We start from the raw sequence: 25000 nt of genomic DNA on the forward strand, positions 1-25000 counted from the left end.
CCACGGACACCATTATCTTCTCCCCTGCTGCTGCATGTGATTGCCCTCACTCTGCACTCCTCGCCCCCCTTCCTCCCAGCTGAGCTGTGCAGGAGTCCAGAGGGGAACTATAAAACATGAGGCCCAGTGCACTCACGCGCCCTGCAGTGGAAGCAGGCAGTCATCATTATATCTCACCTAGCTAGAGAGCATTGTAAAACACTTCTGGAAGGTGACAGCTAGCCTCCATCCCTCCGCCTCAGCTGAGCGTACTGCTGATTCTGAGCTTTGAATGTGAGACTCTCACTCTCTCTCAACACCTTTCTGCAATCTGCAACACTATTAAAAACAGCCATTCGCTGCTGTCGGGTGGAAACCTTGTGTCTCCAAATTTGGCCATTTTCTTTTTATTTCATAAATGGATTTAGGGGGTACCAAAAATAACCTGTGAAAGTTTCAGGTACTTTGGACCAGTGAAAGATGTTATATTACTGGTTAGTAATGTTGTTATTACCATTACACTGTATATTAAAATGTGAACATTTTTTCTTCCTTGTGAAAAATAGCTTTTTTGGAGATACAAGGTTTCTGCACGACAGCAGCGCATTGTTACTTCTGGGCCCAATTTGTAGAGGTCATATTTTCGTCCCTGTCTGTCTGTCTGTCTGTCTGTCTGTCTGTCTGTCTGTCTGTCTGTCTGTCTGTCTGTCAGTCAGTCAGTCAGTCAGTCAGTCAGTCTGTCTGTCTGTCTGTCTGTCTGTCAGTCAGTCAGTCAGTCTGTCTGTCTGTCTGTCTGTCTGTCTGTCAGTCTGTCTGTCTCTCATTGAGACTCATGATTGCCTCTGTGTGTCTCTTCTCCTCAGCTCGCTGGAAGCCTTGGATCTGTCTCATAACCGCCTGAGCTCTGTGCCCGTGCGTCTGCCCCGCCCCCTCCGTCAGCTGACCCTGCAGCACAACACCATCAGCCACGTGGCCCCCAACACCTTCCGTCACCTGCGGCCCGGGCTGCAGTCCCTCCGGCTGGCCCACAACGCCCTGGGCGACGAGGGCTTCGAGCGGCTCTCTTTCGCCGGAACGTACCGCACGCTTGCGGAGCTCCTATTGGACAACAACCGTCTGGAGGAGGTGCCTCGCTGCATTCGACAGTTTAAGAGCCTGCAGGTGCTGAGACTGGACAACAACCAGATCAGGTCGGTCGAGTTGCACTTCTGACAAAAAGCCAACATTTAACATGCAGAAGTAATACTGGGATAAACCCAAATGTTAGTTTGTTTGCTTCTTCTGGCATAGCACCATTGGCCATGCTTGTGCAGCTGGCCATAAAGATGACACTAAGGGTGTTGCGAGCAGTATTAACACTAGGAGGCTCTGTTTCATTTAGAGGAGAAACATATGAGGCTTTTTGGAACAATAAGACACTTTCAGAAAACAATTTGTCTTTCAGCACGCGCGTCTATGAACCATAGGGGACATGATGTTGCCTTCACCCCACTATAATGTATAGAGACCAAGATTAACAATAACTAACTATGTCTGACTTTCATGCCTTTGACCCAACAAAAAGACTGACCAAAGCAACAGTTATGGCACTCCCAGTCTACTTAGTATGTTTGTTGTCCTGGTCAACAACCAAAACGTCAACCATCCAACTTGTGTTAACAGGCTGAAACACTCACTGGGGGCAATTTTTCCCTGAAGCGATGCGACAAGAACCAATCAGGACGCACTGTACGGATGAGAGAACTCTCGTCCACCTTCCGACTCGGAAAACGAGGGGACCAATAGCTGTGCAAGCACAATCTCACTCTAATCGCCCAATCACAGAGCTTGCGTTGGCGGGATGCCCAGAAATGCTCATATGGTTTCCAAATTCACAACAATAAAAAAATAAATAGGGGAAATAATTTCAAAGAACACGGTGTTGTTTGCCTGGGTCCAGACCTTCGAATCCGCCCACTCCACCGAGTTGAGATTGGTTGCTTCTGGTCTGGCATCGTGACATGCGACCCCGATTTCTACGTCGGAAAAACAAGTAGTCCAATGAGCGCCCAGGGGGACGTCAATAAAAGCGCAATGGACGGGACTAACGCCATTATTGACCTAACAATGGCGCCAGCTAATAGACGAGGTAGACGCTGCTATCGAGGCTGTTTTAAATAGATTAAAGATACCCACCTACTTGAGAAGAAGGGTTCATTGCTTCTCGACGTCAGGGTTAGAAAGCTCCACGCTGGTGATATTGTTTTTTACCAAGCTTTCGACCAGCGACCAGAGTGGCGCTGTTGAGCGCTGTGACGGCTGGGAGCTCTAACCCGGAAAAAAATTATATCACCAGCATAGACTTCGGATGAAAAGAGGCATTTATGAGCAGCGTCGAGCTTTCTAACCCCGCCGTTGAGAAGCAATGAACCCTTCTTCTCAAGTAGGTGGCTTTGAAATGTTTCTGTGACACTTGTGAATACGTGCGTATCGCTGATTTAGACAGCTTGGGAGCCAGAGTCGCAGGCAAGTCTATGTAAGGCAGAGTCCTGCGCGGGTCTGATTTTCAAGACCCGGTTCCGCCCGGCCCCGCGACGTGCAGTACCGACCCCGCTCCGCGAACCCGCACATATGATCAATCAGTACCGCAACCCACCCCGCCCCGCAGACATGAGACCCGCCCCCCGACCCGGAACCGCATATATATAATAACCGTTAATCTGCAGTGCAAACATTTTGTAGTGAACCAAACGAAACTGCCACCGTTTCACACGAGAGGCGAACAGCAGTCTTTCTGGCCGAGACTCGTCAGCTGATGTACGTTAATTAGCTTTTAGCAGCTGCTAGCTCACTAACCAGCTGGATAGCTCTGCTATCAGACACACAGACAGTTACAGCAAGCAAAGTGACTTACCAGCTATTTCCAATATGTCCGGTATAATCCATATACTGCCTTTATGATTGCTGTTGGAGGAACGTAAATCCACGTTGGGATGAGACCTCTCCACTTTCACGCTATCCATCCATGACATGTTCTTGCCTGTTGCTATGAAAACAGCCAGTGTGTATGTTTGACTGGAAGCTAACGTTAGCCTACTATATTATCTGTCCGACTCGTATTGTCTCCAATCAATCACCTTGACCGCAGCTGAGTTTTGAATGTTTTGTGCAGTCCATATAGCGTCACACATTGCACAGTATGCGCATACTTGAAACGATGCCGGTTATGTAAACAAATTAGCGAAAACGTGCGTCAGAAACTTTTCTCCTGTTCGAGTCAGACCAGCTGCCAGACACCCCCCCTGCCAGACACACCTTCCCCCTGCCAGACACACCCCCTGCCTCCATCTGAGTGCAACAGAAAAACATACAAGGCTCATACGTTGTCGTTGTTCCACCCGCCGCCCGTCCGCATTTATTAATTTTTACCCGCCGCCCGACCCACCAATTTACAGAAGTGTATTTTTTACCCGCCCCCCGCGTTTTTTTGCGGGTACCCGGCGGGGCCCCGCGGAACCCCGACCCGGTGCAGGACTCTGATGTAAGGATACGGGACTCTTGTAGGGTAGACGATGACGTCATACCTGGAAGAGTCATAGCGGGGCTAAGTGGATATGTTGATCTCTAGTGATGATTGGTTAGGGAGAATGGAATTCCCCCCGGGGGTCTCCTCTAGGGAAATCAGTTAGAGGGGAGTCAATGTCAGACTAGAAGATGGAAATGAGTTTAACGGTTACAGTCTACAGTCTTAACAGGCTACAGTCTTGCACTACTCTAAGCCATGATTGTATGTATGATAATATATTTTTCAGCATTTGAACAAAACAGCACTTCTGCTAGAGGTGTAGAATTCAGATGCTATTACCTCCAAACTGACAGTGTTTGCTTGTTGTGGCTGCAGGGCGGTGAGGCGGTGGGGAGTGTGCCACCCTCGTAACGCTGGCTCCAGCCTGGCCTCAGTTCACCTGGAAAACAACCTGCTGAAGGTGGAGAAGATCCCCGCGGTGGCTTTCTCCTGTCTCACCGACCCCCAGGGACTGGTCCTCCAGCCACAGCACGGGCAAGACCTGTAGACTCACAGACAGAGATACGCAGATACAGATACACACACACACACACACACACACACACACATGCATCATCTATACACTATCGATCAGGGATCTCTCTGTTTTGTGGAAGTGATCTTGATATAAAACTGCTCTTGGGGTTGTAAAAGGATAATAAACTTGAGGTGAAATCCTGATTTGCTCAAAACATTGTCTCATGGTTCAGGTATGAGGTCTTTTGAGAACATGTGGATTGAAATGGTTTAACCCAGGTCCATAATCTAAGTCTGGCGTAATTGCAGGACTGAGGTAAGTACATAGGGGGAACCTTAGGTCAGGGTAAGTGGAAACAAAGTGGGCTTTGTTTGGATGTGACACGGGGGTCATGAGACAGTCGAGTCATGGAGGGTGGTGAGGCGGTGGAGTCGTGGGGCCGTAGCTCTTTCTGAGCGTGTAAATCTCTGCTGACACGATGGGAACCTAAAAGGGCCGTTGGGGAAGAAAATATAAACATCACGCTGGTTTCTCTGTCACCAGATGAGCTCCAACATAAACATCCATGGCCAGCCGTTCAGCAGAAACACACAGGGTGACTGTCTGTCAGGGAGACCCCGGTCTGGGCCTCCACACGCATGGAGGTGACGTTAGTCACTGTCGCGTTAGGTGTGTGTGTGTGTGTGTGTGCGCACGCGTGTGTGTGTGTGTGTGTGTGTGTGTGTGTGTGCGTTATGTCAGAGGAGTGGGGTAGCAGTGAGAAGTGTGATTGTATGGGTTAGCAGCAGGGGAGAGGTGAAAAGAGTGAGGGACATGATAGTGGGGAAGAGAGAATGAACGGGAAGCAGTGGAACTGAGGGACGCAGACGGATGGAAATTGCAAGAAAAAACAGTTGACTTTAGAAAACATGATGATTGTTCTCAGAAAAAAGCCTCTAAGCCCAGAAATGAAAGAGGAGAATATAGCGTACACAGTACAGGTCCAGCTGAATCCAGAGAGAGGAGAGGAGAGGAGGGGAGGGGAGAGGAGAGAGGGGAGAGGAGGGGAGAGGAGAGAGGGGAGAGGAGAGAGGGGAGAGGAGAGGAGGGGAGGGTGGAGCGGAGAGGAGAGGAGGGGAGAGGAGAGAGGGGAGGAGAGGAGAGAGAGGGGAGGAGAGGAGAGAGGGGAGGAGAGGAGAGGGGAGGAGAGGAGAGAGGGGAGGAGAGGAGAGAGGAGAGGAGGAAAGGAGAGAGGGAGATTGGGAGTTGAAGGAATGGAAGGTGGGAGGAGAGCAGAGAGCAGAGTGCGTTCAGAGCTCTTTTCCTATTTGGGAACTGAAGCCACAGGAGCTCTGGTGTCCTGCCTGCCTCACACACTCATTCCTCTCTTATCTCCTTCTTGTCAGACCTACGTCAACAGACACAGATCAAGGTTTAAAGCTACAATATGAAAATGTTACAAGAGGAAGTGGGCTTAGCTCACTCAGATAAACATGTGGATGTTCTGTGATGTTCTAAGGTTGTTTGTTCAATCCCTGCCTCAGGCAGCACCAGTGTTGCTATTTTTTTTCATCATCAGCAGTAGTTTGAACACTGATAGAAATAAGCTGACGTAGGAGGCTCGACAGTCTCTGACTCTGACAGCTCAGTCAGATCAACAGCTGATCACTCATTCAATTCCAACCTCCCTCTTTATGCTCTGTGTTGTTGTCAGTGTGAACACAGTGTGTAGAATTCAAAAGGTGAGCTCCAAACACCTCTTAGCTCAGCAGGATGAGTCGCTGTGTCTCTGTTGGTACTTGACAGGTGGACTGTTGGTTCGATTCCTGAAGGAGGGGACATGTTACAGCACCACCCTGTCTTTAACATCACCAGCTGATAAGGCCTACCAGCTGGCTTTAATATCCTCAAATTAATTAGAAGTGTAATAAAAACAAGATTGTTACACCTTTTTCCACTTTTATTCAAATACAAATAGCTTCGCTGCCTCAAAAAACCCAGAAGAAAGTTCAGTTTGTGCACAACCCAGGTTAGAACTCACAACCTCTCCCTCTGAAGGCAGCTGACATACACAGTGAACCACAAAGGCACTGCTGCTGATACTGTATTTGTCTCTGTATGACTTTTGAAGTGACTGGCTATAGGTCAAAATCTGGAAAAGGCTATATTTTTGCTTTTAGTCAATTTAGAAATAGTGAATAAAAGAATAAAATTATGGATGGAAGACACGAGTTAAAGGAAAATGACAAAGGAAAATGACATAAAGAATGTGATGAAAGCACCTGACTTTAGTGTAAATATAATTTAACTTAATTTATTATTTAGTATTATTATAAAAAAAAAAATGATTATCTGCACTGTCCTTGGAGCTGGAATAGCCTTATGCATGTTAAAAATTCAATATTTCTTTCTACCATTACAAGTTTTCAGGGAGTTTCTGAACTGGTTCTGATAAACTGCATAGTTCAGAGACACCCCCCCCACACACACACACACATCAGATTTATGATGTTTTACAGCAGAGATTTAACTTTTTTACCCTGGGTTTCCTGTGGGCGAGATACATAGGCAGAGTGATAGAGAGAGAGAAAAAAAACTGAATTTGGTTAAAAAAAGTTAAACCTGTCTCACTTTTTACAGCGGGATCTCGTGTTTAACTTTTTTTAACCAAATTCTGTTTTTTCTCTCTCTTTTTATCACTCTGCCTATGTCTCTCGCCCACAGGAAACCCAGGGTAAAAAAGTTAAATCGCTGCTGTAAAACATCATGAATTTGATGTTTGTGTGTGTGTGGGGGGGGGGGGGGGATCTCTGAACTGTGCAGTTGAACAGTTCAGAACCAGCTCAGAAAGTCCCTGAAAACTTGTAATGGTAGAAAAAAAATTAACATGCAGATAACCTTTTATGTATAATAAATAACATCAATTGATAAACTAAGTGACAATCATACTAAGGTGAGGTGGTGTGACTGAGGCCTCAATACTCCTGGGCAGCAAACCAACGCTCTGTGCCACCAGATCAGAGTTCTTAACACTGGTTTTCTCAGCGGTTTTAACTCTTTCCTCTGGCTGTTGCCATTCAAAACTGACTGAGGCTTGAACCCACAACCTCAAAAGTGACTGAGGCCTCACCATTACAGCAAGCCAACTCTCTGTGCCACCAAGTCAGAGTTCATAAGATTGGTTTTCCCAGCGGTTTTCACTCTTTCACTCTTCTCTTTGATGACACAGCGTCTGTGTGTCATGTCAAGTCAAGTTTATTTGTATAGCCCTAATTTACACGCATGTCTCAGAGGGCTTCACAGAAAATATGTCTAGCTAAATCTAGCTGACCCAACAATAACAAAAACGCTAATAAAAAAAGGAATAGCATGGTTGATAACATGGTTAAACAATCTTATGTTGGAGAGAGACAGAGGGAAGGGGAGGGTGTGTGTGTGTGTGTGTGTGTGTGTGTGTGTGTGTGTGTGTGTGTGTGTGTGTGTGTGTGTGTGTGTGTGTGTGTGTGTGTGTGTGTGTGTGTGTGTGTGTGTGTGTGTGTGTGTGTGTGTGTGTGTGTGTGTGTGAACCAATTCCAACAATTCCACCCTCTTGCGCTTTATTTCCTGGATCAATCATCAGAATATCAATTCCTTTATTCCTCTCATCCCCATTTATTATGACTCATTCAGGAACTAATTCATGAACTTAATTTACAATTAGCCTCTTCAACAGCTGCAGCCACACCAGATCCTCCTGCAGCCACATTGTGTACAAATACAACACAGATAGGCGGGGCGGCATGAACTGTTTCACTTTGAAAAAGCAACACACTTTGTTACACTCAAATGTTTTCTAAGGGAGTGTGCGAGCTGACGCAACTGTTAGCAATTCAGACTGACTGTGGCTCGTGTGTTGGAGTGGGCTCTCGAACTCGTGGCGACACGCCCCCACAGCATGCCACTCTCAGAACAAGACAGATCAGTACAATGATCAAAATGTAGAATTCTATACCCGGAGTGTAAAGTCATAATTTACAGGCAGTGCACTCGCTGTGTTGGCTTATGGTATATAGGGTTTCAACAGAGAGCAGTGTTGCACAATGAAGGCTAAATGAAGAACAGAAGGTCCCCTACAGACGCTAGAGTTACAAATGCACTCAGAGAGAGAGAGAGAGAGAGAGAGAGAGAGAGAGAGAGAGAGAGAGAGAGAGAGAGGAAGAGAAGAGAGAGAGAGAGAGAGAGAGAGAGAGGGAGGAAGAGAAGAGAGAGAGAGAGAGAGAGAGAGAGAGAGAGAGAGAGAGGAAGAGAAGAGAGAGAGAGAGAGAGAGAGAGGAAGAGAAGAGAAGAGAAGAGAGAGAGAGAGAAGCTGCAGAATAAAGAGGGTTGACAAGGTTAGGAGAGCAAAGTACATGGTATGGTGTAAATATGTATGGAACACACACCATTTTACTTTTCACCTCTGCGCCTGGGCGTGTAATCACATGTTAGACCTCTCCTCTTCAGTCTTGTGCATTGCGGCGCAGTCTCCATTCTCCATAATTGTACCATCATCTTTGCAGACAGACGGCACATTACTGTCTAAGAAACCACGCGTCCACATTTACACTCCTGGCCCGGCACGTACAGTGCAGGCACAACCTGAAGCTCCAACTGCATCTCCTCTGTCTTTGTCTTTCTTCACTTCCCATATAAATGGATGCTGCCACTTTGAACTCAAAAGCTTCCTCCTCTCCCCTCTATATAATCTGCCACTTGAGCTCGATCCATTGTGACATGACTCAACTGTTAAACCGGCCTCCCATCCCATCGCACTCAACACATGTTTGGTATCTGCCAGGCTTTGTTAGAGACCTGACCTGAGAGAGAGCCCAAATGCTTTTCTTCCCCCCCCCCCCATGCTCCGTCTGTTCTACCCGGCGACAGCAGCTTCCTGTGTTTGTTATTGGAGGAGAGGAGGGAGGGGAGTGCTGGCTGATAAAATACAAAAAGCAAGCACCAGCAGCACGCACGCACGCACGCACGCACGCACGCACGCACGCACACACACACACACACACACACACACACACACACACACACACACACACACACACACACACACACACACACACACACACACACACACACACAGAGCGAGCCACAGAGTTCATGTGCCTGGTTCAGATGGACACAAGAGGAAGAGAGAGCAAGAGAGGTAGACACAGATGACAGATCGGGACTGATAAAGATTGATAGGGACTGATAGAGACTTGATAGAGACTGATAAGGACTGATAGAGACTGATATGGACTGATAGGGACTGATAAGGACTGATAAGGACTGATAGGGACTGAGGACAGTTCCTTTGCTAGAACATGGGGGGGTTGGGTTCCAGTGGTAAGGGTCAACTATTTGAGGTCAACAAGAATGTGCTTACTACAGTGTGTAGGACATCTGTGCAGGATGAGCTAGCCCCTCGGCCATCAGCAACACACCCTCATACCGAAATGGCAGAATAAGTCGATTTCCAACGACGACATGAGCGAAACGGTGCGTGCAGGCGGTACGCCTCGCGTCGGTTAATTTAAAAACGTTGCGTCGGTTATGTTTAAATGTCTGTTATGTTCAGGCAACTAAAACGACTTGGTTAAGGTTAGGATTATCGTTTGAGTTACGGTTCAAAACGGAACACGCCGGGAGGCGAACCAGGTTTCTCGTGACGAGGAAGTTGAAAGACGAGGAGTTATGCCGTTCCGCCAATCCCACCCCTCCTACCTTACATACTTACGTAGCTATGTTAAAGAGCGCGTTACTTCCTGGTTACAGCTCCCCCGACTCTTGCGTACGCACTGCACGCATGCCCTTCCTCTCGTTTTTTTAAATCACCTTGAAAATCGACCGATGTTGTCGTTTTCCTTGCGAGGATATGGGGCCGCCATCAATCAGCCTCGACTCATCCTTGAAAGCCAGCGACAGTAACGAGCATGAAATCAACGTTAAGTGGGCTGAAATCCACTTCAAATGTACTCTAAATCCTAAAAGCAATGAAAATAATAACAATCCCCCCCAAACAAAACCAAATGACTCTCATCAATCTCCTGCTCACACAGGCACACACATAGTTAAGCAGCATCCACACACACACACGCACTAACGAGTGGGTAAGCCCTAATCTCAGGAGACACTTACTCGAGGGTGAAACACACGTAGGACAGAAAGAGTTTCATTTGGATGCCAAGCCCTCTAGCTACAGACCAACACCATAATCAACTTAACCACAGCGAGAGAGACAGACAGAGAAGAGACAGACAGAGAGAAGAGAAGAGAGAGACAGGCAGACAGGATGAAAGACAGAGAAAGGGAGAGAGAGAGACAGAACCCAGACAGAGTGTGAGAGAGAAAGAACAGTAGGGGAGGGGGAGAGAGGAGGAATGTTATCTGTAAAGGCCTTTATCACAACGCTGTCCCCTGCCAACAACGCCCCCGCAGGGCATTGATCTGGTCTGCATGCCTTCACCGCCACCGCTGAGAAAAACGGACCTCTGGAAAACAGACAAAGTTTTCTCACTAAAATGGGGGGAAACAGGGCAGGGAAGTGTGAGTGAGCCTCTGGTTGTATTGATACAGATGAGCTGATCGTAACGGGGGACAGCAGCAAACGCATGTATGTGTGTGTGGCCAGCTTTGCACCGGGTTCCAGAAAGTTCCCAGATATCGTGGCTGGCCAAGCTCACTCTCTCCGCTGTGGCTGCTGCTGGCACTGCCGTGTGGGACATCCCAGAGCCAGTGAGAACAAGAAGACTGGATCCCGCCTAAGACGAACTTCCACACAGAACCGGAAGCCGCAATCATACCTTTTTATATTCACAGCTTGAGCAATGCAATTGTTGCCACCATTGTTGTTCCAAAATTAAAGCATAATAATGTCGGCAGAGTTCTGTGGCATGTCCATTATTCTCTCCCAGTACTAAACACAACACAGCCCAGGTAGTAGGAGAAACCCATTTCATTGGATGGTGGTTGGTATCCAGTGATGCAATAGTAGCTTAAGGACATAATGGGACAACTATGACTGAAAGTATCATTTTTGTTCAGTCATACTTTCAGTTTAGCATTACTGGTGAACAGTAGAACCCTATCTTAAACTGTAACGTCCAACAGTTTGATACTAATCCTACTAATATAACTGGCGTCGTGTCTGTCGGTTTGTCTGTCGGTTTGCCCAGAGTTGCAAGGAGCGCTGTTGGTCCGATCGCCTCCAAAATTTGCCGACACACTGTTCAGTGGTCTGGCATGAGTTTGGTGCGGGAAAAAACGTGTGCCCATGTGGGGGCGCTACTGCAATATTTTACGTATACCAATCACAGCTCACGCTGTTATGACGTCAGCGCTGATGAGGCCATAAATCCCTGCTGATGTCACACACAGTTCTAGACGGCTCGGCCTGGTGGCCAGGTCACCACTATTAGTGACGTTATATATCACCTATGTCATAAATCACTGATGATGTCACAGACAGTGATGAGGTCATAAATCACCAATGATGTCATACAGTTCTAGAGACGGCTCGGCCTGGTGACCACCAAGGTCAGTAGTACTCTATAGGGATGTCATATATCACGTAGGCTATAAGTAGGACTGGTACTACACTACTATCTGTGAGCAGTCAACACATTTTCATCGCACTCTGCACTCAGACCTGAACATTGATCATTCTAGCGGGGGCCAGCACAAAGAGCAAACTCATTCATTAGTTCATTAGTTCCAATGTTGTTATTTAATGCATATGTGTGAATAAAAAACTCAAACTCAAAAAACTCCAACTAGTGCAGCGCAGAGAGAGCGCAGACCTCCGCCAACGCTCCAGTCTGCTATGGTATGCAAAAATTTTGTGAGTCGGATCAGAACCCTAGCCACTGCCTCCTTTTCCCTAGCCCAGCCCCTTTCCTGACCACACCCCCCCCCCCCACCACCACCCACATACACCTAGCCACTCCCCCTACCCACCCCTCAATCCCGACTCTCTACGACCTTCCTATCTACGAACCCTTTTCCCTAGCCCCGCCCCTTCCTTGACCCGAATCGTATCGGATCCGCTCCCAAATCTAATGGGTTCTTCCTTGGCCCATGCTACACCCTCCCACCAAGTTACATGAAAATCGGACCAGTAGTTTTTCCATAATCCTGCTAACAAACAAACTCACAGACGGCACCGAAAACAATGTTATTAGGTATCACCGGTAATACACTTATCACTGAAATGTAAGCCTATGACTAAAAGTGTGTACAAAACAAGCAGTGGTTTTTATTTACTGTTGCTGCTTTGAAGGCCTATTTTCTGTCGCTCTTTACTGAAAAGTTCCACAATAGGAATCAAAGTTAGCTCATTTGGTGTATTTAGCCGGTCTTTTAATTGTTAGTCTTTTAGCACTGTGATAGACTTGCTGTTACACAGACTACCTGTAGACCTACGAGGCACAGCCTAGGTGAGCCTGCTTCTTCTTCTTCTTCTTCTTCTTCATGTATTTTAAACATGCTGTGCAAATCGTGAAAGGAATGTGACGGTTCCGCCTCCTCATTCAAAAATGAATGGTTGATTTCCGTTTACCTGTCGCCATTAAACGCAGCACGAGGAGGAGCACCGTGACCGCCCAGTCCCAGCAGCTCCAGACCATTATCCTCACCCACCACGACTCTCAGTACAGTATGTAAGTTATCATCATCCTATGGAAAAATCAGTGTTGGGGGTAACTCATTACAAAAGTAACATATTACATGTAATATATTACTTTTAGCAGTAACTCAGTAATATAAATTATTACTTATAGGATTTCAGTAATATTATACCAGTTACTTTGTCAAGTAACTCAAGTTACAAATTGAGTTACATTTTATTAAATCAAAGCACCTATTTAAAAAACATACAATCATTTCCTAATCAAACTGTGTGTTTTTATGCAAATAACCACTATAGATGACAATAACAAAGGAAAAGAATAACATTTAGAATTTTGGATTGTTTACACTGACTTCAAGGTGGTTGAAATTATTTTTCGGGATGGTTCCGGGGCAGCGATGTCATTCTGCTGCTGCTGCTGCTGTTTTGGTGAAAGTAATGCAAAAGTAGTGTAATAAGTAACGAGTTACTCTACACAGAAAGTAATATTGTAAAGTAACTTATACTTTCAAATGAAAGTAACTAGTAATATGTAGTATATTACATTTTGAAAGTAACTTGCCCAACACTGAAAATCACTAGGCTATATTATTACTGTAGGGACTCAAAGTGTGTCTCGTCTTAGCACAGGGTAGAGAGCTCTGCCTGGGCTAAGAGGGATACTGTGAAAATATATGATATTATGTTCATATTTCACTCTGAAATGTAGCCTACTTAACAGAAATATAGGCTAATTGTATATAGGCTACTGTAGGCTGTATATTGGCCTATGTCTTTTTCACAAGGGTAATGCACCCCCCTCCCTCCTTGTGCTGCATCCCAAAAGAGGAGAAAGGAGGCAGGCTTGTTAACTTCATGGGCTCGACCCCCCCGGCTCCCAGGCATTTCCTCAGTTGGGGCTGAAGGCAGCTCACAGGCTTCTCAGTGGCACACACTGGTGGAGGAGTTGGGGCTGGATGTCACAGGACCAAAGGGAGGTACAGCAAGAATCCCTAAATGTGATGAAAAAGAAATCTCCAGGATAACCTGACCTGCTGGAGGAGAAAGCACACTTCATCCTATTTTTTTTTGTGGAATTTGGAATTAATATTTGATTTCTATCCAAAAGGTAGGGGAGATTGGTTATTCTATCTTATGTGCTTATCTTATCTTTTATAGCACAGAATAGGACATTTCTTCCTCTTCTTTAAGTTCATGTAGACTGATTTCCTTTATGAAAAATAACTAGTAGGCCTAATCCTATATGCAAAGATCACTGCAAAACTCTAAACTTTATGGCTATTCTATAGAAATATATTGATACCATAGAAGAAGAAGAAATTTACCGATAAAGTAATGATAAACTCTACCGAGCACTACATACATGATTCAAGGTTTATTTTAATAGCCATAGTGAGTAATCATAATTACAAATGAGGAATTGGACTTTGTCCAGCATGCGATGCAGCGATCACATCAATAGCAGAAGATGAAGCAAAAAGAAATAAATCTCAAATTATCAAGAAGGCCTATATATTCCCTTTAAAGGCCTACACATATTAGGCCTATAGAAATATTATGGGCAAGTGGCATTTGTTTTAGCTACAGTTTGATTCTTATCATGATTTTACCCTGTCAAATATAAAGTTGTACTATAACCAGCTGACACTGCAAAATAGTTCAATTAGGCCTACTTGTTTTCCAAGAGAAGTCGATAGCATAGTATAGCATCACTGTAGCTGTAGCTGGCCCTGGACTGAATCTAACCTGTTGCACTGTTTGATGCATGGCGCATCTGATGCTGTGAGTTACAGTTCGGTACTCCGGAATTACAGTAGATGGCGCAAGGGAACTCCACAGATGGTCACTGAGTGAGTGAGAGCAAAGAGCTATATACTAGAGAGGATGGGATATTAACACACCTTGGTTGTCTAATCATTGAATTGTGAAATCATTGCCCTGTCATTCCCTCATCAAGCTGAATGTATCTGAATCTGAATCTGAATCTGAATGGAGGACTTGTGCATGGCTTTTATAGTTTGTGTTTTTACATCCATCCCTCACTATTTGGGGAGAATAATTATAGTGAAACGTGCCAATCAAAGTCACCCCATTCTGCAGCACTGTGGCCTACGACAGTACTACACCCTCAAGCTCCGAGGCTGTATAATATACACAGTGTTCATATTTAAATGTGTTGAAAGAATTGTGGCATGACAAACCTTACTTGGCAGCGAGATTATTATTAGCAGAATGTGTGATTCTGTGATTCACACTCAGTTTTATTTGGTCATATTTTTTTTATTTTTTTTACCTTTATTTATACAGGGGGAGTCTCACTGAGAGCAATGCTCTCTTTTTCAGGAGCGCCCGTTTCACATTCACACACACACATTCATACCTGGAAGCTGCCCAGTACAACCACACAGTCTGATCTGCTGGCCACTGAGCAGCTCCACTGGAGCAGTTGTGGTTAAGGGCGTTTGCTCAAGGGCACCTCAGTGGTGGTAATGAGGGAGGGGCAAGCGCTGCCTACTCACTCAGACAGACACAACCCAACGTACAGTCAATCACGCAAATGGTCCTGAGGACACTTTCTCTCTGTGGCTCCATTCTTCTGTCTCGTGTTGATGACCTAATGTCCAGCAATGTTTTTAACTACCATGTACGAGCCACAATTCAGGATCTCCATTTATACCAGTGTATTTAACTGTGAGTCACTATGCACAGAGCAAACACTGTAGCCTACTGTGGACTCACTCCACAACGGTCAGACAGCCAAAATGATGACGGTCTAAATCTGTCTGTTTCCTGACCTTCTTGTCGGCCTGCCTCTCTGGGCCCTCCACGCACCAGCAGCTGGTTCTGCGTGTTCTAAGATCTCTCTGTCTGTCTCCACATCAGTCTCAACGTTCTACTTTGTCTGAGTCTGAACTCACAATTTCCTCGTTACTTTAGTAACACACTACCCCCTGCTCTGCTCTGCTCTGCTCTGCTCTGTGGACCCTAGGGATCATTTCAGACAGCACTCTGTTATGGGGGATGCAAATCCGCAGTCGATTTTGCAATTCTTTCGCAATTTGGAGTTGAAAAGGCGCCACGCATCGTTAAAGCACAAACAATTTTATGTTCTGGATCTTCGCGTAGGAGAATCAAGCGGTTAAAACGAGTTTGTTTAGGCCATTTTCTAGACAATAAACTAGTTCCATAACTGTTTGGTTTGGTATGTAAAAAGGGGAGCCATTGTTTACAGCCTCTATTCATAGCCCAGTGCACAACTTTCACTAACTTTGGAATATTCCAAATTCTTGTGTTGTTGTTGTCAAGATGGCTCATCTGCCCACAGGCATGGAGCTACGGCCAGTTGTCCATCTGCTGTCGACTGATTTGGTCTTGTTGTTGTCCTGTCTCGCTCTGCTCTGCTCTGCCCGGCGTTCTGCTCTGGTTAGGTCTAGTCTAACAGTGTTGAGCGGCTGGCCACCACATCCAAGCTTGGCGGGCAACAGTAGAGCTGCCAAACAGGTCCTTTTTTTAGGGCGAGCAGTCACCAAATTACAGCCGCCGGTGCAGTTAACTCCACCCGAGCACTCCTACTGGACACGCCTAGCGTCGACAGTCATGGAAGACTTGGACTCGGCATGTGTCACTGGGTTTGCGAGTGTGTCCGTCCGTCTGCGTGTTTGTATTCACGTGTGGAAGGATGGAAGGAGGCATGGCACGAGGAAACTAGAAGGGCACTAGAGAGTGCGCAGGCGGCAGACCTCCGGCAAAGCCAATAGCTGTGCTATTATTGCTTGTTTGTGACCGGATCTGCTCTAAAATGGAATGGGTTCTTCCTTCAGTCCTTGGCGCGTGATTTCTAACCCCACATAGGATAAGCAATAACCACGCCCTGTGGCGCTGGGATTGGCCAGAAGCGAAGATTCATGAAGATTGAACTATTCACTATTCAGAATGGGGTGGACTTCAGATTTTCAGACTCTTAATGGTCTTACGTATAGGCATATTGCACGTGTGTGTGTGTGTGTGTGTGTGTGTGTGTGTGTGTGTGTGTGTGTGTGTGTGTGTGTGTGCGTGTGTGTGTGTGTGTGTACACGCGCACGCGCACGTGTGCATCCCAGGTCATAAGGTTATTTAATTAGGCTACACATCCCTTTTACTTTTGAAAGAAAATGGCTATAGACATATTTATAAATAAATAAATAGATAAATAGATAGATATATAAATAACTTCATGAACTTGTACAATTAGGCTGCTCTAATTGTGACCTGGTCAGAAAGGGTTAATTTATCTGGTTATTGTGGCTTTGCCATAGCATCAGTTTGATGGACTTGCAAGTGAGCCAATCGTTGGCTCTGATTCGTGTGTGTTTGGGCCAGCATGTCTTTCCAAGAAACATGCATGCGTGCAAGTGTGTTACATTGCTGTTTTAAGGTGTCTGAGTTCATTCATAATGGGCGGCTGGTCCTGTTCAACATGATAATGTGTGATGGGCTTTTGGAGGGGGGGGGGGGGGATGAAACAATTAATATCCCATATGGAGCTGCTTCCAGTCCAAATGAATCACCGCAACACAACGCTGAGGCACGTCAAACGGTTTGTGCTCAGTCAGCACTGTGTTCAGTTGGAGCCAGCCTATGACGTTAATCAGCGTTGAGTGTTGACGTGGCGGCCGGGTGCCAATACTCCAGTGTTGTGGCGCCAGCTGGCACCACACAGTAAGCTCTCAGCCCCGCCTACTCGACTCCCACAACTGCTGCCAACGCCGTCAGACGGGCCCGGGCTGATGGGGTCATGAAGTCTCAATCAAAGTAGCTCATTTATTTATAAACTGTAATCAAATGCAGCTGATTTCCCTCTTGATATTGTTGCGTTCAAAGAAGCAACTTGAGTGAGTTTGAAGTTTGAACACAGAGATAAAAAAATTGCTTACCATTTGCTCGTTTGTGAGTTGTGTCCGGATGCCGCTCCAACATTTAATGGGTTCTTCCTTGGCCCATGGTACACCCTTCCACAAAGTTTCCTGAGAATTGGGCCAGGTTTTCCTGCTGACAAACAAACAGACAAACGGCACAGAAAACATCAACTCATTATGCCTTGGTACAGTATATAGCAGCTTAACGGATTTTGGCTTATTACAGTGTTGAGGATTTTAGGGAGTAAACATAAAACAGAACAGAATAGAATAGAATAGAATAGAATAGAATATAAAATAGAATAGAGCTGTATTAGCTTCCATGGGGATATTTTTATCCAGTGCTTAGATAGTCGGTATTGACTACAACAAAGAGTAACAAAGAGAGAAACAACAAAAAGTAACAAAGAGAGAATGCTCTGAAGGTCTTAAGCTCAAGGAGTACACTGGGCCCAGGTGCACCCAATTAGCCTAATGACCCCAAGCACGCGGTTCATAGCTGCAAGACAGGGCCAGGAGAGTAGGAGGGTCGTCACAAACATCCACACACAAGAACAGCAGCGTTGAATCTGTAGTTGTATAAATACGGTTCCTACGCGACTATGGAAAAGTATGGAATTTGATTTGAGTATTTTCCAGGTCTGGAAAAGTATGGAAAAAGGAAAAGAGAGGAAAATATTTTGTTTCCAGACTATTGTCTATTGTGACTATCTGACTATTCATTTTTCTAAATAATAAAATTATGAATTTACACAGTAATTACATTGGTGTTCATTGTGTTTGTAATTAGACATAGTTGGGTACCTGTAAAATAAAGGGTTAAAGTGTTTTATCATGGCATCAGAATGTAACATACATGTTCACAGTTGGATTTTAAAACCATTATAATTTGTTACATAATAAACATCTAGCTGTATTCCCAACCTGGTCTCACTCCCGGGGAGCCAAAATACACCCATTTGTCACGTGAAAGGTAATATTCCAAAGGAGCGTCTGGAGGTCGCCTGGCTGGCGGTGACCCACAGTGGTCTTGACATAAACAGCCTGAGGTTTAAGTATAGGTCAAAGTTGCACTAGGGAGAAGGGGTGGGAGTGGCGGACCCGTTCGAGACCCAGTTCGAATCCCGGCCAAAACCATAACCCTAACCCCAACCAAGTTGCTTTGTTGCCTAAACCTAACCGTTGTTTTACTTACCTTACCTAAACCTAGGGCTGGGCAATAATTCAATATGATCATTTATCATCTTTAAGTGGAATCATATTGTGATGATATGAAGATATTTTAATATCATGACACATTTCTGATGTCTAAATTGATGATGAAAAGCACATTTTTCATATCGCCCAGCCAACTGAACATTTATCCCACTTGTATGCTTATTCATCCATAATATTGTCATCCATAAGTGGGTTGTAGTTCACCCAGATAAATATATGGATGTGGTGCAGAAAGTTGTTGGCGGGGTGGCTTTAGCTCAGGAGGTAGAGTGGGTCGGCCAATGACGCAAGGGTTGGCGGTTCAATCCCCGCTCCCTCCCAGCTGCTGTCATTGTGTCCTTGGGCAAGACACTTAATCCTCCTTGCCTCGTATGATTGGTATGAATGTAGACATGAATGATGGTGGTCGGAGGGGCCGTTGAGCGCCGATGTGTGGCTGCCACGCTTTCGAACCACCGGTACGAATGGTGTGAACGAATAATGATTCTGTGAAGCGCTTTGAGCACTTGGAAAGGCGCTATATAAATCCAATCATTATTATTATTATTAAGACCAGGCGCCCCCCTAGCTCAAGGTGGTGGAGCGGGAATCGAACCGGTAGTATCAGGTGATACTTTTTAAGACAGGTTTTTCTCAGAGCATTTCACTCTTTCTTCTGGCTGTCTCCATTCAAAATTGACTGAGGCTCAAACCCACAACCTCAAAATTGAAAATTTAGTCTGGAATTCCAAGTATGGAATTTTGAAATGGAAAACATGTAGGAACCCTGTATAAAGGCCAAGTTATGAGTCTAAGAAGTCTGGTGATTTTACTGTTGTAAAGAACGCCTATAGGTGATCATTCATAACAGTAGAGGAAGATGTGGGCTTGGCTGGAGGTGAGTGACAGTGATGATCTTTCTCTCGACTGTGGTCACGGGAGAGCAACATTGTTGTAGCCGTTCAGTGGGATCTGGGGGAGAAGATTGTTGTTGGCGACACAGTGGTGAATATAGAGCCAATGTAGAGCATGTTTGTTTGGCTTGACACTTGGCAATGGCTGACTGAACTCTGGTGACCTGAAAGTAATTGCGCAGGATGGGAGGGCTGACATGTGACCGCCGCTTGATGGATCGTGCATGTTGGAGATGTAAAGATCATCTCTCGGACAGAGGGTGTGTGGGAACCTCAAACAGTCTGCACTTGTAGACCGCGCGCCTCTACAAACGCTGCTTGTCCGTCAGCATCTATGCATCTATCCATTCATCCCTCCATTATCTCCGTTCCACGCTCTCACCCTCCCTTCCTCCCTTCCCCTCTCCTCTTTTCTAGTCCAATGGTAAACCACTGGAATTCACCTCATCATAAAAGAGTCTGTCTATCGTCATGGTTACCTGTTTTGACAGCTTCAACCACTGCAAGGTGCTTTACTGTGTGTGTGTGTGTGTGTGTGTGTGTGTGTGTGTGTGTGTGTGTGTGTGTGTGTGTGTGTGTGTGTGTGTGTGTGTGTGATTCTCACTCTAGACGTAAGTTCACACACTTTCGACGCAGAGGGGGAATTCCCTCCCTCCTCTCCACCTCTCATTTGTTTTATTGAGGGAAAATAATCATGCTGGGGAGGAGAGAGAGCGTCGGGGGAAGAGAGAAGAGAAAGCCTCCATCCATTAAAATGGCGGTTGATTCAGACGTTTGAGATGTTGGACCTGTTTGGTCTGCAAAGAGGATAAAAAGACACGCACACCCAAAAACCCACTGGGTTTGGGTGCTGGATCAAAAGATACCCGGGAGAGTGAAAAGAGCGCGTGGATCACTTCTTTTCACTATAGAGACACTGCATGAAATAGGCTCCGTTCATTTCCACACACCAGCGTCATTTTCCTTGAATTAAACATAGCTAAAAGCTGTTGTGTGGTGGGGCTGCGCAGACAACAAATGTAAATAATTGCCAGTTAAAGTTTTTTTGTACTCCCGAGCAAAACAAGGAAGCCATTGAGAATTGGCGAGAAGAAAAATGTGGATCTAGCTGTCAAGAAGTAAGTTGGAGTGTTCATCTTCCGTATATACGATCTTTTTGTGCAACATGCAACCATGCACGCGACATAGGAGAACACCAGGATTGGAGGGGGGGGTTTCCGTTTCCCCCCGTCTTGAGCGTGGCTTCTGAATGATGACGTGTTACGCAGTGTCTCTATCCTTGGATCACGTCTGCACCAGGCGGCAAGCTCGGCCTTGGACAGATGAAGCCTACAGTATGCGGAAGTGATTAAAAAAAACTGTAGTTCCTCGAATGGCCACTTGAGGCTGGCTCCAAAAGGGAGTCGTTCCCCGTTCACCTCCATGTTAAAAGGCCCGACTTTACAACACGATTAAACATGTTTACAGCCTGGTTCAAAACACGGTTTTGGTCCAATAGCTACAGTAAATTCACCGTTCATCACAACTGTAGGGGGTGAATTTTTATGTAACTCACCCGTAAAAAAGATGATAGAAAATCCAATTTTGGGCGTGATTGACAGGTCCTGTCCGCTGTCCAGTGACCGCGCATCGTGCCGAGCACGGACCGATAGCAGGCGGAGCTGCGGCTCTGTGGGAAATCTCGCGCGAGCTGCGCAAGAACCAAGATGGCAGCCGCCAAAACGTCAAACTAGAGGCTTGACGTCACAGTGACTCCATCCATCATTTTTATACGGTCTCTATGGTCTGCACCCACGTAGGATCTGGCCATGTTAGTGGGTGTTGATGAGAAACTGTTCCATGTAATTTGAAGGTTAGAGCTTCATGTCTCACCCCCTCTTCCTCGACACACACATCTCTCTCTCTCTCTCTCTCTCCCTCTCTCTCTCTCTCTCTCTCCCTCATAATTCTTCCCTTCTTCCCTTCTTTCCGTTGTGCGTCCTGTTCTCTGCTTCACCCCCCCCCCCCCCTACACATGCCACCGACCGCGCCTCTCCAAGACAAACACAGCGAGTGAAACCGGAATAGCCATCCCTCCTCCATCCATCCATTATAGCGCTCTGGGCCTTTGGAGGGGAGGAGAACCCTGAAGCTATAACAATTCAGATTGAAGCCTTGGGCTTGTTTTCGTCGCAGACCGGATGTTTGGCGGGTGACATTTTAACTGGTGGGAGAAGGGAGGAATTCATCTCCACACACGCCACACAGCCAGATAAGGTGCTTATTAGAGGCAGCAAGGCAGCCTGACTGTGGGATGTTAGCTTAGTCTTATCGTCATGTCGTGTTTACAGAAGCCTTTACTCTTTATTCCTTGGCGGTGATGATGATACACTGGCTTGTTCCTGTCTCCCTTCTTTAATCTCACCCATCACTCCCAAACTCCTCTAACTCTCCATCTACTATTGGAGCTCCACAAATGGCTTCGACCAATGAGAAATGCCCATTTGGATGTCTTCCTCACATCAGGACTCTTTGCTGTATGGCAGTATAGTATCTTTGCTATACTTATATCTCCTGGCAGCCAGCTATATATACTGTAGCTTAGTTGGCAGCAAGTATAGCTATAAAAAATAAGTGTGTATTTGTGTTTTATGTGTATTCCTGTGGATGCATGGCTGGATGGATGGATGGATGGATGGATGGAGTGGTGTGTTGCATGTCATTGTGTGATGCTGACTGTATATATACCCCTGCTGTCCTTTGGCTGCATTCCTCTGGCCGGGCCAAGGCCAGTGGTGTGTTTTTGATACAGAATGGTATAATTTGACAGCTATTTTTAGTAGGGAACAGACTGTATCCATGGGCCAGTTTTCATGCTTGCAGCCCAGGGCCAGTCCACATCATGCACAGACCCAGGCCCAGTCCACATCATGCACAGACCCAGGCCCAGTCCACATCATGTACATACCCTTTGTCGCACTGATTTTTGTCCCCCACTAAAATGGAGATTATGGATCGATCTCCGTCCGCCTGTTTGTTAGTTAGTCTCACTTGTAACGTTGGCTGTGCCGCTAGGGGGTGGCATTGTCAATAAATGGGACTGATCCACGGGTGGAACTATATCACTGGTGGGGGACGGACAACATGTTTACTATACTGTATTTTCTTGTTATGTACTTAAAGCTAGAATGCATAACTTTTACATAAGGAATCTTGCGCACGTAGCCCGCGAGATTCCCAGGGTGGAGACTCTGGAGATGATGCGCCACTTGTCCTCTTCTCCCTACTTAATACTCCCAACACTTATAGCATCAGCCAGGAAGGACATCACAATTGCTCAAGTGACATCCCTGATGACATCACTGATGACAAGGCGGTAATGCCAATGCCATAAAACACCAAAGAAGAAGAAGAACTGATGAGGAAGAAGAAGGATGACATCACTGATGATATCATCACTGATGACATCACAATCGTGACAGACACCGTCGCCAACCACAGACACCCCCCACTTAGCCAATTTTAACTAAAAGAAGAAGAGAAGAAGATGAATGTCTGTTACATTCAAGCCATTGCCAAACGAGTTCCCACAATGCTGATTAAGCCTATTATATCGCCACCAGATAACTCTGTATTCCAGACTACGGAGTTTTCAATGTTTTGTCGTCCGGGGACATTCCCACGCTATGCTTTAAAAACATTAACGTGCTACGTTTAAAAGACACGTTGTTGCCGTTTCCAGTTTTTGCGGTCGGGGATTTATTTTTCCAACACCACGTGAATGCAGTGCACATTCCTTCACTGCCAGAAGGGGGAGACAAAGGTTCTGCACTACAAAAAGTTACGCATTCTTGGTCCATGCTACTAACCTGACGCTGCCAGATGGGGGCGGTATTGTTTTCACCAAATCTCGTCAAGAGATCTCGTGGGAGAATCCAGCTGGCTTGCAAGGTTACCATGCTACAACCCTGCCACGACGTTTCATGAAAATCAGCTCGGTAGCTTTTCTGTAATCCTGCTGACAAATGAGCAAACGGCACCTTGGTGGAGGTAATAATGATTTTCTCTCATACATCAAAAACACTCTAGGTTGCGGTGGATTGAATGAGCAGTGTTAAAGGAACACTCCGCCCATTTTCAACCAGCTTTGTATCATTAGAACATCAGTAGTATATCAGAAAACTGTAAACGGTTTTGAAGTCTGTCATTTAATTTGACAGTTATTGAGTGTCAAAGTGTCCACACTAACTCAAATTAATAACTCATTAACTCAAATCAACTCTCAATAACTGTCAAACTAGATGAATGATGAATAGTTTGACAGTTATTGAGAGTTGATTTGAGTTAATGAGTTATTAATTTGAGTTAGTGTGGACCAGTGATGTCACTGGTCCACACTTTAACACTCAATAACTGTCCAATTAAATGACAGACTTCAAAACCGTTTACAGTTTTCCGATATACTACTGATGTTCTAATGATACAAAGCTGGTTGAAAATGGGCGGAGTGTTCCTTTAAGTCCAATCACAGCAGATTGAAAATGGAGAATTCCCCCCCTTGCGATGTAGCCTAGAGATGTCAGGCAACATTTGTTTTGACTTCTCACATACTGTAAATGTTTGCTCAACACGCCTCATGAAGTCAAGACTCAATGCTCCCATGTGTACGTTAACTTGTGGATGTGGTCTGTGTTAAGTGTTGAACTGATGAGCGTGCGTGTATACAGTTTATTTAACATGTCCGACCACACATTATCCAGCGCCCACACATATATATATATATATATATACATTGTGATGTATGTTCTGGCCCCACACCTGGTTTTGTTTTGCTTTCGACTAACAGCACTGCACAGTGTTTTTGTGGTGGCGCTGCTTTTGTAGTTGGAAGTCTTTTATGGAGGAGTGGAATGAGAAACATCATTCCCACATTAAAAGCCCTTCAAAGTGTCCATTATAGCCTTATAATTGGACTGAGTTTGAATAGGATTAAGGATATGCTAACAACACACACACACACACACACACACACACACACACACACACACACACACACACACGTGCATTATGTGCACGCACGCCGGCACACGTGCGCACACGCACGCACGCACACACACACACACACACACACACACACACACACACACACACACACACACACATACACACACAAGACTTGGAGTAGCATGTTCCAGGTGTTGGGGAAAGGGATGACGGAGGTGGAGCCATTTCCACTCCATATGAAGACACAACTGTAGTTCTACTGGAAGTGCAGCCCCAAGAGCCCCAAGCACAAACAACATCTGGTGAACTACATGGCATGCCCCCCCCCCCTCTTACATAATCATTTTCTCTCCATCTGACCTCTCTTTTGTTGCTTCAGCTCTCCCTCGCTCTCCT

At 45.7% G+C, this 25000-nt stretch overlaps 2 protein-coding genes across 2 annotated transcripts in view; both read left to right on the forward strand.

The window, feature by feature from the left end:
• Window positions 1–4031, forward strand: part of LOC310780758 (extracellular matrix protein 2) — a gene marked incomplete at both ends in the record, with an annotated part of 14969 nt that extends 10938 nt beyond the window's left edge. The window contains 2 exons of the mRNA XM_083641263.1: window positions 843–1169; window positions 3860–4031. Coding sequence (XP_083497389.1) covers window positions 843–1169; window positions 3860–4031 — 499 coding nt within the window. The remainder of the gene's footprint in view (window positions 1–842; window positions 1170–3859) is intronic.
• A 9522-nt stretch (window positions 4032–13553) lies between these two features.
• Window positions 13554–25000, forward strand: part of bgnb (biglycan b) — a 26818-nt gene continuing 15371 nt past the window's right edge. The window contains exon 1 of the mRNA XM_083641503.1: window positions 13554–13723. The gene's annotated coding sequence lies outside the window, so the exon portion shown is untranslated. The remainder of the gene's footprint in view (window positions 13724–25000) is intronic.

The sequence above is a fragment of the Poromitra crassiceps genome (assembly GCF_964638095.1).
Source record: "Poromitra crassiceps genome assembly, chromosome: 8".
Classification (NCBI taxonomy): Eukaryota; Metazoa; Chordata; class Actinopteri; order Beryciformes; family Melamphaidae; genus Poromitra; species Poromitra crassiceps.